Source organism: Lepidothrix coronata, unplaced genomic scaffold (assembly GCF_001604755.1).
Source record: "Lepidothrix coronata isolate B3197 unplaced genomic scaffold, Lepidothrix_coronata-1.0 Scaffold111, whole genome shotgun sequence".
Lineage (NCBI taxonomy): Eukaryota > Metazoa > Chordata > Aves > Passeriformes > Pipridae > Lepidothrix > Lepidothrix coronata.
Genome location: NW_016690291.1, coordinates 2904878 through 2917006, shown reverse-complemented (window position 1 = coordinate 2917006; position 12129 = coordinate 2904878). Strand labels below are relative to the sequence as shown.

Genomic DNA, 12129 nt, shown 5'->3' with positions numbered 1-12129 from the left:
ATTCAAAAGACTGAATTATCAGCATAGAGAAAGGGCACCCTCTTTGGAAGTGTTGATAATTCAGTATATCTTCAAAACTGAGTAAGAAAATAATAAATATAGGATTAATCAAACAATTAACTGCAGCTGCTACATTCTGGTGTCTCCTCAACCTAGAAAACGGACTGGTTTGGAATACAGAGCTGTAGCAGGAGTGGAATGAAGTTATTTTGTGCTCTGTTTGCTTGCAAGATGTGAACTGGATGGAGGTACCCTTTGCAAAAACACCTTGCCTGGAACTGCAAGTTCAATTTTGTGCATCAAGAACTAGCACTAAAGGGCATTATTTAAAGGTCTTTAAGTCAAATTTACCTGTTCTGTCCCTTTTGGCTACACTGAAGAGCTGAAAATGTACGGAAAATGACCTCCAATGTGCCAGCATTCAAAACTTTCCACCTCAGTTGGAAAGAAGCGCCTGACAAATTCAAGTGTCCCCATCAACCCCTCACTAGGGGCACATGAATTATTTTTCCCTGCATCTAGCTAAATCAGGGTTTGGCTTTGTGTTTGTTTGGGGTTTTTTTCCATGTAAGTGCATAAAGGAGAATTATATAACTTTCAATCTGACCGATATTGATATGAATATTCCCCCTTCCAAGGAACAGTTATATGCAAATATCCTCTACCTATTTCCTCAGAAAAAGCTGAAATACAAGTCTCAGAGTTGTTATTATGGTACAGATGGGAACTGATGTCTCCTCTTAAAAAGCAAATCTTTCCAAAAAAATCAATAAAGAACTCTCCTTCTTCTTGCACAACTTCCCACATTTGACTTCAGTCACTTTGGTCTTTTCAGAATATGTAACAACTCCTTCAAAATGCGCCACAGTAAGTCAGTAAATTGACATCCTTGCATGGAATAAAAGCTAAATAGAGAAATGTTATCATTAGTTCTGAATACCAAGACTGTTGCCTCTTTTTCTCCTGACAAACATATGAAGTTTCACAACTGTGTCTATGAAAGGAAAAAAAAAGTTAACAAATAATGTTTTGTCTTTTCATTTCAGAGCTAGGAAGAATGGTGGGTATTAAAAAAAAAGCCCATGGATATTCTAACAAAAGGAGGTTCAAAAGGGCTAAGTTTGGCCTATTTTCAGCCAAAATGGGACTAGGCAAGTGAAAATACATCAAAATTTACATTTCCTTGCTGCCTTACTCCTTTTCCCCAGATGGAAACAGAAAAGGTTGACAAGATTTCAAAACTACAATGAAACACCCTGAGGACATGATTCTACTTCACAGTAATTTCTGATGGGCTGAAGCATGACTACAGGGCTTTGGATGGTGAAGGTTTCTGCCATGGGAACTGGGCAGGAGGTCTGTTGGTGCCTTTGGCTTCTTCCCAACTGCAGCCCTGGGCGATGCTCATAGGTGGAGTGCTGCCAAATGCCTCCCTGTCCCGAAAAGTTTCCCCTTCTCTATTGTGTTTTCACTGATAAACCTTCTCCCCGGTCCCAGTGATGACTGATATGGAAAGGCAGAAAAGAATCTAAAGCAGGATCAGTGGAGTAGTCACAGATCAATGGTGTGATGTATCTGTGACCTACAGCTATACAGTGCTCAGTAAAGGTCACAAGTCACAACAAAAGCAGGGGGAAGCAGTGTGTGTAGACTTCACAGCTACAAAAACTTCACCTGCCATACCAGATTTTACTGATGGCTTTAAAAATGCCAATTACAACTTCAAGTATCTCACACCAGAACATTTTAAACATTCTAAATTATAGTTTTCAGTGAAAGCTGCTATCAGCACAACACAAACAACTGCTCACAACGCCAAAGCATAATGAACAAATGTTGAAGCCATTTAATTCAAGTTGGTATTTTATGTTTATTTGCACAATAAAAATCATTAAACAAACATTCTATTTCAGTTTCTACAGTAGACTTTTAGGTACAGTTTCAGTTGCTTTGGCTTGTCCATTACTGGTACCATCCCAACACCAGCCTTACTCTCTGGTGTTTGCCTTTCACACACCAGCATGGATTATACCTTAGTGTAACTATCATAACCAGTCAGAACAAATAGAAACTTTTGTACACCACATTTAATGCAAAATAGAAGCTTGAGGACTTTTTAAAACCTTGCTGGGGTGTGAAATGTGCCCTTTCAAAAAACAAGTCACTATCTTCTGGACAAATAGTGAAACAGTGATTTCTGTACGCAGATATCACCACCAGGTACTGGCTCTAAGATCACTTTTTTCTAGAAAACACCAAATAAATACAAGCAATAAATGCAACATAAGCTGTTGTCAGCAACTTATTCTAAATCATACCTGTGAAAATACAAATGGGCACATTGTGAATACTTAAAGAGTAAAGTGCTTTTAACATTGAGAAAGTGAATGCATCTAGTGTCGTACCACAGGCAAATATATACCCATTTTGGACAAAACAGTCTCCATGCAATTAGTCAGCAGCAATCCCCCGTATTCATTTACGATATTAAACTAGTATATATTACTTCAGTCATACAGGGTTTAAAGTCAGGATACAGTGTGTACACTTACAGAACTCAAGCAATGCTCTGCATTAGCATACATTTTGAGCATTGCTACAGCAGGGTGGATTTTTGTTGGTTTTTTTACCTTTTAAGACGCCAAACCTTTGGTAGTGTAAATGCAGTAAATGTACACTAAAGATACCACTGAACCAATATGAGAGCTCATTATACAGCTGACAGGAATGGGAAGAAGAAAAAATCAAAAGCAAATTTAATGGCTTTATGCACTGTGCTCCTCCAGTCATGCTCTATTTTCACATGCCTCCCTGCAGGTAAGAGTTTAGACATGCAATTCAAGCAAGTGATTGCTTTCAGTTCAAAGACAGGCCATTTACTGCCAAGACGACCCTCTAGAATTGTGCTGAATTCAATTATACTCCCTTGCCTCAAGTTCAACAACACTTTTTTAAACTCATTGCTTGCCTTCAGGACAATATCTTTGGTTATATCATCCTCCTCTATAGGCTTGGTTCCGTTTTTGCTACTGAAAGGCATGCCCACAGTTATTTCAAATTTGTACCGATCAAACATTTTCATGTGGCATTTATGCTTTGTCAAATATTTCAGGCGACACAATTCCTCCTCCTCCAGTGTAACATTTTTGGGATCACAAAGAGGGTAAGTTTCACCATACAAGCATCTCATCCAATCGCCAATAAAAAATGGAAGCATGTTTATTGCAGATTCTGCACTGTTGTCGATCTCTGTCACGCGCACGTATTTGAACCGCCCAGTCCACGTCACTCTGTGTCCTTCCAGGTGACTGCATAAAATCTGGGTACGTGCCATGTTAGTCTCCTTCCACGCCCGGGGTCCGCAGAGGAAAGCATACTGATTCCACGTCAAGGTGGAGTTGTAAACTTTCATCCCCTCCGATCGATACACATAGAACCAACAGAACAACACCACAGCTGTGATCCACACCAGAATGAGCTTCACAATCGAGCTTCGAGTGAGCGATTTAACCACTTCAACTACAGAGAAGTTAACCTTTGTCCACCACCGAAAGAGCAAAGGAACAGTACACAGAACCAGGGTCACTACAATTTTCATGAGCTCCAGAGACAAAAACCACTTAATGAAGTGGATAAGACACATCAATGCAATGACAACACCCAGAACTGGAAGTGCAAAGAGAAACAGAAAATAACCAATTGATGCACGAACGAGCCCAATGCCAGAGGACTCCCGCAGAATGACCACGGAGAGCTCACACCACATAAAGCAGACCAGATATGGGACCAGGTAGCAGTAGGTGCCCTTAAAATTCCGTAGTTGTGCCATTCTAAAAAAAAGATAGAACAAGTACAAAAACAGAAGGCATGGGATGCTTACATTTATCACAAAGAAATGGCCTACAGGAACAGTAAAGAAGGTTTTACCTAAGAATTTCAAGTAGCCAAAATTCCCAGGTAACACCTGCAATAGGGATAAGCAACCTGCAGCTATCTCAGTCATTAATGCCCTTCGTGTGTAAGGTTCTGCACTCGTGCTTAAACTCATGTAACTTGTCACTGTGAAGAACACTGAGATAGTAGCTAACTCTGAGCATGGTATACAGTCTTTGCTTGCTATAGGGAAGGAAAAAATGACAAAGAATACTGACAGTAAAAAATAGATGTATGGCTCTAAGTGATTCCATCCAAAGTTCACCTCAGCTTGCTCGACATCTAGGTTTGGTTCAAAGCGAAGCAGTAAGTCAGTCAAAGCACGGAAGTTTTCCCAAGCCTTACTGTCCTGAAAAACTTTCAGTGTGCAAATCACCATAGAAATGAAGGACAAATAGAATATGACTAATGGAATAATGAAGGCAAAAAAATCAATTGTCAGATTACTGATGATGAAGAAGAAGATGAGAGCATTGATATGGTGTGTTGGAACAATGGTAGACAGCCAATGCATTCCTGCCTTTGAGGCAATATCTATAAGGTATTCTTTAATTTCCATAATGGCATGAAGTGGATATTTTACAACCTGGAAAGAGAGAAAGAAGCATTTTATTAATGAGCAGTTTTGTATCTTTACATCCCAGATATTCTTAGCTGAAGCAGTAGCAACCAGTTGTTTAACCTCAGCTGACATGAAAAGATTTATATTTCAGACTAATGTTGCCAATAAAATAAGATTACTCTGTCTGAGATTATTAGCTCTATTTTGATTAATTCAGTCAGATGAAGCTCAGAGGCGATTTTGATTTCAAGAAAGATGTATTTCATTACCTTTGACACATATAATTAAATGGCTTCCTAGTCAAATATTCTGCTCCACTAGCTTCATACTGAAGATAAACTACATGGCTGCAGTCCTGCACAATCTTAAGTCATTATTTGAGCTGTGAGTGCTGAGGCTTTAAAGGATGTAACTCTGCCACATTGTGCAAGGATTATGCTATACATTCTATGCATACAGGAAGTAGTGCCTATGATTCATATGCAACTATAGCAAGTCTTTACAGTTGTGGTTTGTCTTTAAACAATTCTTCCCAAGTATCTAGGGATGCAGCTGTCAAAATCTCATTTGGAAGCAGCAGCAATATGTTTAACTAATTACTGCACATTTAGTGATTCTTATAACTCCAAACTGTAACTTGTAACTGTAGAGGATCTTAAAATTCTACCTATTTTATGTGGCATTTTCCAACACAGTCACCAGACAACAGAGGAACTGCTGGATTGAATCCATTCCCTATGACCAACAACACACTTTATACAGGATCAATTAAAAGGTACGTGATTTTTCAAACACACATTCAGATACTTCATATTAGATGATGCTATCAATCCTCCTTCCCCCATAAAATGACAGTTTTTGTGTTTTCCCAGATCCTACACTTTAATACTAATCAGTTCAAGGGAAAGGCCAAGAATGCCCCAGCAAATATCTGTGCACTGTGATGAACTGGGACAACACACACAATGACTTGAGCGGAAGCTTATTTATTTGTGAAAGTATCCCTGTTCTTCATAAATGCATATCTTTCAGAACATGAGCTATTCCAAAGCTTGGAAAGATAAGCATCTCACTCCCTCTTTTTCCCCTACCATATGATAACGGACAACAACACTACAATGAAAACTCTCAGGTCATCAGCCAGAAACCCCCTACCTTGCTTAAAATTTATACCAGTATTGAAGGCATGCACCTTTATTTTCCCTTCTCCGTTCACTACCTAGAGAAGTATCAGTGTAGGAACTAACAGCAAGTTCCACCATTCTTGAATTCCTTCATAATAGAACCTTTTCACACCTCAAGGCTATGGGTAATTTTTCTCACCTGCTTGTTCCTGTTTAAATAAGAAAGATATGAAGCATATAATAACATATATAATAAAAATACGGCAGCAATGACAGGTACATGTAAATCCTCACTGAGGTGTAATGAAGGTAGATTGTCCTCTTACAGGGAAAACCATTATCTCTTTCCTTTAAATATATGACTCATATATATGAAACTCTAAATATATATATATGAAGTCAAGTCCAAAAATAAATTACAGCAATAATTCTTGTCCTGATTGATATAGACCAAACACCAGTATTGAGAGAGAAGTGTAAGCCACCTCTGTCTTGTCTGGGATGTATAAGTTAAGAGCTCCTCAACATAATGTGTTCAGTATTGCCTTTTTACCTTCAGTCGCAGGGGTAACTCTTCAGGACTCTTCCCTGCCAGTTCATCATCTTCCTCTTCCTGCATAATCAGGTTAGATGGGATGATTCCCTTTGCATACTTCTTGGTAATTTCAACAAAGTCATCCAAAGCAATAAATTTTTTAGCTAAAAAGATAAAATGAAAATAGTATCACCACAACATTGTATTAATTATGAATGGGAATATTAATTTTCTTTCCTGCCAGACTCTAGTCTTCAAAAACTGAACTACTGATAACACAGGTTTATCTTGCAACTTGTTCTGAGGTCTCTGCTGAAAACAACAAGCTGCTTGTGCCAGCAATATATGACTACATCTTGTCAGATCAGCAGGTAAGTTTATTATAAAGTTAAGTAGGAGAACAGAGTGAGTGAATGTAGCTTATGTGCAAATATTCCACAGGAAAAAAGACTACTGGACTAGGTCACACAGTTTTAAATCATAAACTATTGCATCTGTTTGAGAGAAATCTTTAACAGTCACACTGAAAAGAAAGAATTGTACAGGAACAGTAATGAATTATCTGTACATTATCAACTGAAAAACTGACTTCTAATTTGTCATTTAACAGTCATTTTTCTGATTTCAGAAGTTACAGACATATAATTATGGGAACTACACAATTATTCATATCTACAAGACTAAATGTGGATTCCTTACAGAGTATTAATTGAATATGCTATGTGACTATACAAAGGGCCTTCCCCAAACTGTACCAACTGTGATCTAAAACAGAGAGCCAGCAACAAAACAGACTTTACTCAGCTGACACAGAGACAAAATTTATCACTGCCCTGGAAGATCCTTATCCACTCCAGTGAGTAGAAGGGAGGCATGAGGTTACTTCTGAAAACTCTAGGGAAGCTGCAAGACTGAAGATGATTTACACACTGGCTCAGACTATTTGCACAGCCAGTTCCTCACATTAGCATGGATTAGCTAGTTTCTATGGCAGACAAGCTTGATGCAGTTTGTAAAGGAGGATAATTAACAGTAACTTTTCTTCCATACACTAAAGCAAACGATATTGCTGTATACGTGAAAGAATTGAATGACAAAAATCCGTAACACGCCTCCTACACAGTAAGTTTAGTTAGTCAGCTGATACTAAGAAATGAAAGCTGGCCTGCTCAATACTAGTTTGAAATTTTAAAGAGACAGAAAATTTAACTGCTTCATTAAATTTAAAATCAGAGGATTAGTGGATTTGAGCCTATCAATTTTTTAATTTAAAAACCACTACATTCACAGAAACTACATAGAAATATCCTAGTATTTAATATTGAAAACACTGTAGATACAGAACAAAATAAAGTATTTGTCTCGAGATACATATTACAGGAAAAGGAGTTTAAAAAGAGTTCAACAGAAAACCAGCAATTTACAAACTATTTTTTGCTTTAATCTCACAACATGGATACTGCCTTTTGATTGGACTTCTACCTCTCCCTCCTCCTTGCATGAACCCTTATGTCCCACAAAATACCATCTGGCATGCCTCCCAAGAAACCAGAAAGGATTTATTTTCGCTAACTATTCTTACCATTCACAGACTGTAAGGCAACATTGCTTGCACCAAGAAGGCTGTGAGACTCTTTAGCTGTCTTGGTGGGGTTTCAAGCCTAATACGAAATGTGTCATCTGAATTTATTAGGACATACCATACATTGCTAAAATAGTCCTATTGGTATAGAATCAGCAAGGAGACATGGTTAGAACCTCACAAAAATACCTTAGTGGCACTTTTAAAGGACTACAGGACATCCTGAGAAGGAAGGAGTTATTAACTTACTATGTATAGATGGCCTATGAAATGCAATGACATGTACCCTCTCAGGCATGCAACAACTGCCCATTGACAATGTTAGTTTAATTTTCTGATTATACCTCCATTAAGGATAACCTAGATCAGATATCTGCAAACACATATCTGGCTTAAAGATTATCTTCCAAGTATTGTCAATGTCTTAAAACTGAAGGAAAAATCTCCTGCTGGCAAGATAAATGGAGAAACTCAGTGAATTAGAGAAGTAAATGCTGGAGAGTAGCAGCTGTCTTGTTCCTCCATGAAAAGATAAAAGCTCTCTAGAGAAGAGGCAACAGCTTAACTCTAAGTGCTTGATGAAAAATTTTCATTTTTAAATGTTATTAGTATTTTGTCACCCAAGTATCTCTTGAATTGATATAAAAAGCACGTGTTGTAGATTCTACTTTATTATTCATAGATTTTCCTTCAATGTGGTTATGACAAATTCCCCTGCCTCCTCCATCCACCACAGAAAAAGAAAAATATTCACATCAATTTCTGCCTACGCTTACATGTAGGTTCATTTACTGTCCCGTTATTTTATCTACCATTTAAGTCTTTAAAAAATCATATCTGCCAGTTCCTTTTCTGACACTCTCTGAATTACTGAAGAATTCAGAACAAAATGATTTGCACACTAGCAGCATAGGCCAGTTCAGCTAAGGACTGGAAAGAACGACCAATGCAACACAGCTCTAAAGAACCCAAATACATCTGCATTACGACACAGAGACTGGATGATGAAACTCAACAGCCTTATCCTTGAAGGACTATTTCTAGCTTTCCAGAAACAGCAGACAAGTCACAAGACCATCTGACAATACTCTCACAGAAGGTTTGATACGACCAGAGGTTTGCTCTCCAGATTATTATTTCTCCCGTCACCTACTCCCTTATTCATACACAACACATGGTCCTCCTCTTTTACTTCTGTGAAAGTTAACATAAGACTGAAATATTCCACTCTTCTTAGGAATGTTATTTTCAGAAATCACCTGTGTAATGAACACAATCCTTAAAGGTAAAGGCCAAACTGACCTAAGAAATGTAAATCTAATCTTTCAAGGAGTTTAAACCTGCAAACCCCCAGATTTGGCTCACTAATCCATGTACCACTTCAGTCACACGTATTCTCAGCTACAGATGTATTAGTAAATAACATGCTTTGTGACATTTAAAAGTGCTCTTCAAGAATTGATGTAGATTGCACATCAGCTATTTCATATGACCTACTGCATTTCAAGAAACTGAGGTTTTCCCAACACTGATTAATTGAGCCTTATGTTAGATACTGTTCTTGAAAAACTACAAGTGCTGTATTGTTGATAATTCATTTTCTTAATATAAAACTTTAACTTTCTTCCTGAAAGCCCAACAACACATTAGTATTCCTCAGTTATGCAAGCTTAAGGAGAACTTTATTTCAATTCTAATCCCCCACCCCACCATACCTTACAAAACTCACAGAGTTTGGGTCTACAAATCTGACCCTGTCTGTGTTGAGTGGTTTAATTCTTCCTAGTACATGAACTAAGCTGCTCCTAAATTATGAAAGAAATCTCTTGGTGCATCTTTCCTATATCACTTATTGAACAAATATGAAAAGACAAATATTAATTATAAGGAAAGGGCAAACAGAAGCAAGACAAATAGAATGAGGGATCTGTCTGCATTAAGTGGTTGCATAATTAATTCCATCATTGTAATCATAAAGCTTAGTGCAGTTTAGAACTAAAAAAAATATTGAAAGTGCAAAATCTGTTTTGCTGAATGGACCTTTAAGTGCTGAAAGGGCAAGAATATAAAAGTAACAAATGACATGCAAACTCCTCTTAGCAGTTGACTATAATGGTGATGTCTTCTGTGAGTTCACATGCAGATCAGTTATTTACCTTGCACATACAAGAAACGAACACTGCCAGTTTATGGCAATCCAAACGTTCTACACATATGTATATAGAATATATATATATATATTTGTAAAGAATATATATTCTTACTCTGGCAGCACAAAATTGTTTAGCAAAACCAAACAGAAACCAAAACCACTAGCAAAGATTGAAAGCAGCAGCATGCACTCACATTCACTGTTCACCAATCGCTCCAACATTCTTCTCTGCTTCTGCACGGACTTTGGGACTGGGCCAGGTTGCTTCTCACCATCTGGTTCAATAACAGAAGTTTAGGGAAAGTCAAAGCAGTCAAAGTGATCAAACAGTACCTGCAATATCTGGGGAATGGTACATCCTCAAGAGTCGGGAAAAGACAGACTTGCATATAAACAGGTAAGAAGTGGCTATATAGTTTTCTATGTTCCTGTTACTGTATTAGAAAAGGAAACAGGACTGACATTGCTAACATGGAGTGCTGTGATGGCAGAGTGAGCCAGGTGTCTTGAAGACTGGGTTGGTAAAACTGAAACATCTAATAAGGTATCATCAGGATGATGATAAGAAGAAAAGAAAATCAAATACAGCAAAGCCATAAAGTATCTATTTGCCAAGGACAGCGAGTGTTAAACGAAGATATTTTAAATATTTGGTCACTTGAGTGAGTGCTTAACTGAATCACAACCTACAGCAAGAGTTGGCAGGCCCTTACGAAATAACTTCATTGGTCCAGAGAGCATTGTTATTAAAAGATGGTTACATTTTCTTAAGTAGATAATACATTTACTATTATCTCATGCCTAATTGTTTATAAAGCCCTTTAGGTTCTAGCTGTATTCTGCCCGTGAGTCTGTATTTTATGAATACCATAAATCAGTTCATAAACAAACCTCCATCGTCAACTTGCCCAACATTTTCCAGTAGTTCAGAAACTGCTAATTGCTTCTTCTTTTTTGGGTTTAATTTCCAATACATGACTAAGGCAGCTTTTCGCACAGCTCTCTCCAAGTCAGTCTCAGATGATAACTTTTTTACTTCTTCCTCATTCTCAGTGGTGATGCCTCAAGAAAAGAAAAAAATACATTGCACACTATTATCCCACATCCATGCAGAAATGATAGATTTGCTCACAATTTATTTTTCTCAGTTGAGTCTGAAACTTCTCAAGTTTCAGTCACATTTTGACCATCTAAGTAAATTACTCAAATGCTCTTCTCTGCCCATTGCTTATCAAAATCTAAACACACTGCTTAAGTTTAAACTGTACTTCAAAGACTGTGCAAGACATGCATTATAATTATGTCTTGCTTCACTTCTGAAGTACAGCGGATCAGGCAAAAGGTAGTGTAGATGCACATGGGTGACATATAAAGGTCAGCAAGAACTGAGTGAAAGTCAGTGGGGTTTTTTGTTGTTTTTTTTTTTTACTCCTGTAAGTAAGAGTTCAAAGAGCTGGCAGATGACAGGAGATGATTCCAAGCATAGGAAGTAGCATGAAGAAAGATGAGAATCTTAGTGGGAGAAGCCAGTGAAAAAGACCAATTAAGAGTTGGTTGGAGAGGGGCAAAAGAATGAAATAACAGCAGATATGTAGGTGGTGTGTGGTTATATATGACCTTCACAGTAAAAGAAAAGAAGCTTCAATGAAAGATGAGGAGAGAAAGAACAAGTGTGGATTTCATAAAGGAATTCAAGCAAAAAAATTAATAAAAATGCTTTAATAAGCAGTATCGGTAATTAATGCTTTTTTAATTCCCAACTGGAACAGGCTGCTAGCAATTACTCACATAATTTTGCCCTGATAATTTCCATCACATTTTAACCCCTCTTTTCAGAGTTAAAATGAATGCAGTATGATTTCAGGTAAAGTGGGAAGTGCAAGCAGAAAGCCTCAGAGAACCCATACCTCTTCTGTCTGCCAGGCACCTACGCAACAGTTTGACAGCTTCTCTTCGACCTTGCTTAGCAGCAAGGATGAACCAGTCAACCGCACTACAATTGTTAAGTTCTTCATCCTCCTCTTCTGCTAATCTCAAGAAGTGTTTCCCCACCTAGAATAAACAGAAAACAAAATTCCTTCAATTACTGCAATACTCTTTCTCCGCATCTCTCTCTCCCCTCCCAACCCCCAGCACTCAGCTAAAATAAATTCTCTCTGAACAAAAGGTCACATTTGCTCCTAGCACTAAAGAACATAGTTGTAAGTTGATCTTCTGCATGGAAAGATCTGAAAGAACTGG

At 37.7% G+C, this 12129-nt stretch overlaps 1 protein-coding gene across 3 annotated transcripts in view; it reads right to left on the bottom strand.

Moving 5' to 3' along the window:
- Window positions 1-1850: 1850 nt before the first annotated feature.
- Window positions 1851-12129, bottom strand: part of WFS1 (wolframin ER transmembrane glycoprotein) — a 33844-nt gene continuing 23565 nt past the window's right edge. For all 3 annotated transcript variants that reach the window (XM_017824543.1, XM_017824542.1, XM_017824544.1), the window contains exons 4-8: window positions 11796-11940; window positions 10780-10950; window positions 10083-10163; window positions 6173-6318; window positions 1851-4519 (exon numbers count right to left, since the gene is read on the bottom strand). In XM_017824543.1, the coding sequence (XP_017680032.1) occupies window positions 2711-4519; window positions 6173-6318; window positions 10083-10163; window positions 10780-10950; window positions 11796-11940 (2352 nt within the window). In that variant the 3' untranslated portion in view covers window positions 1851-2710. The remainder of the gene's footprint in view (window positions 4520-6172; window positions 6319-10082; window positions 10164-10779; window positions 10951-11795; window positions 11941-12129) is intronic.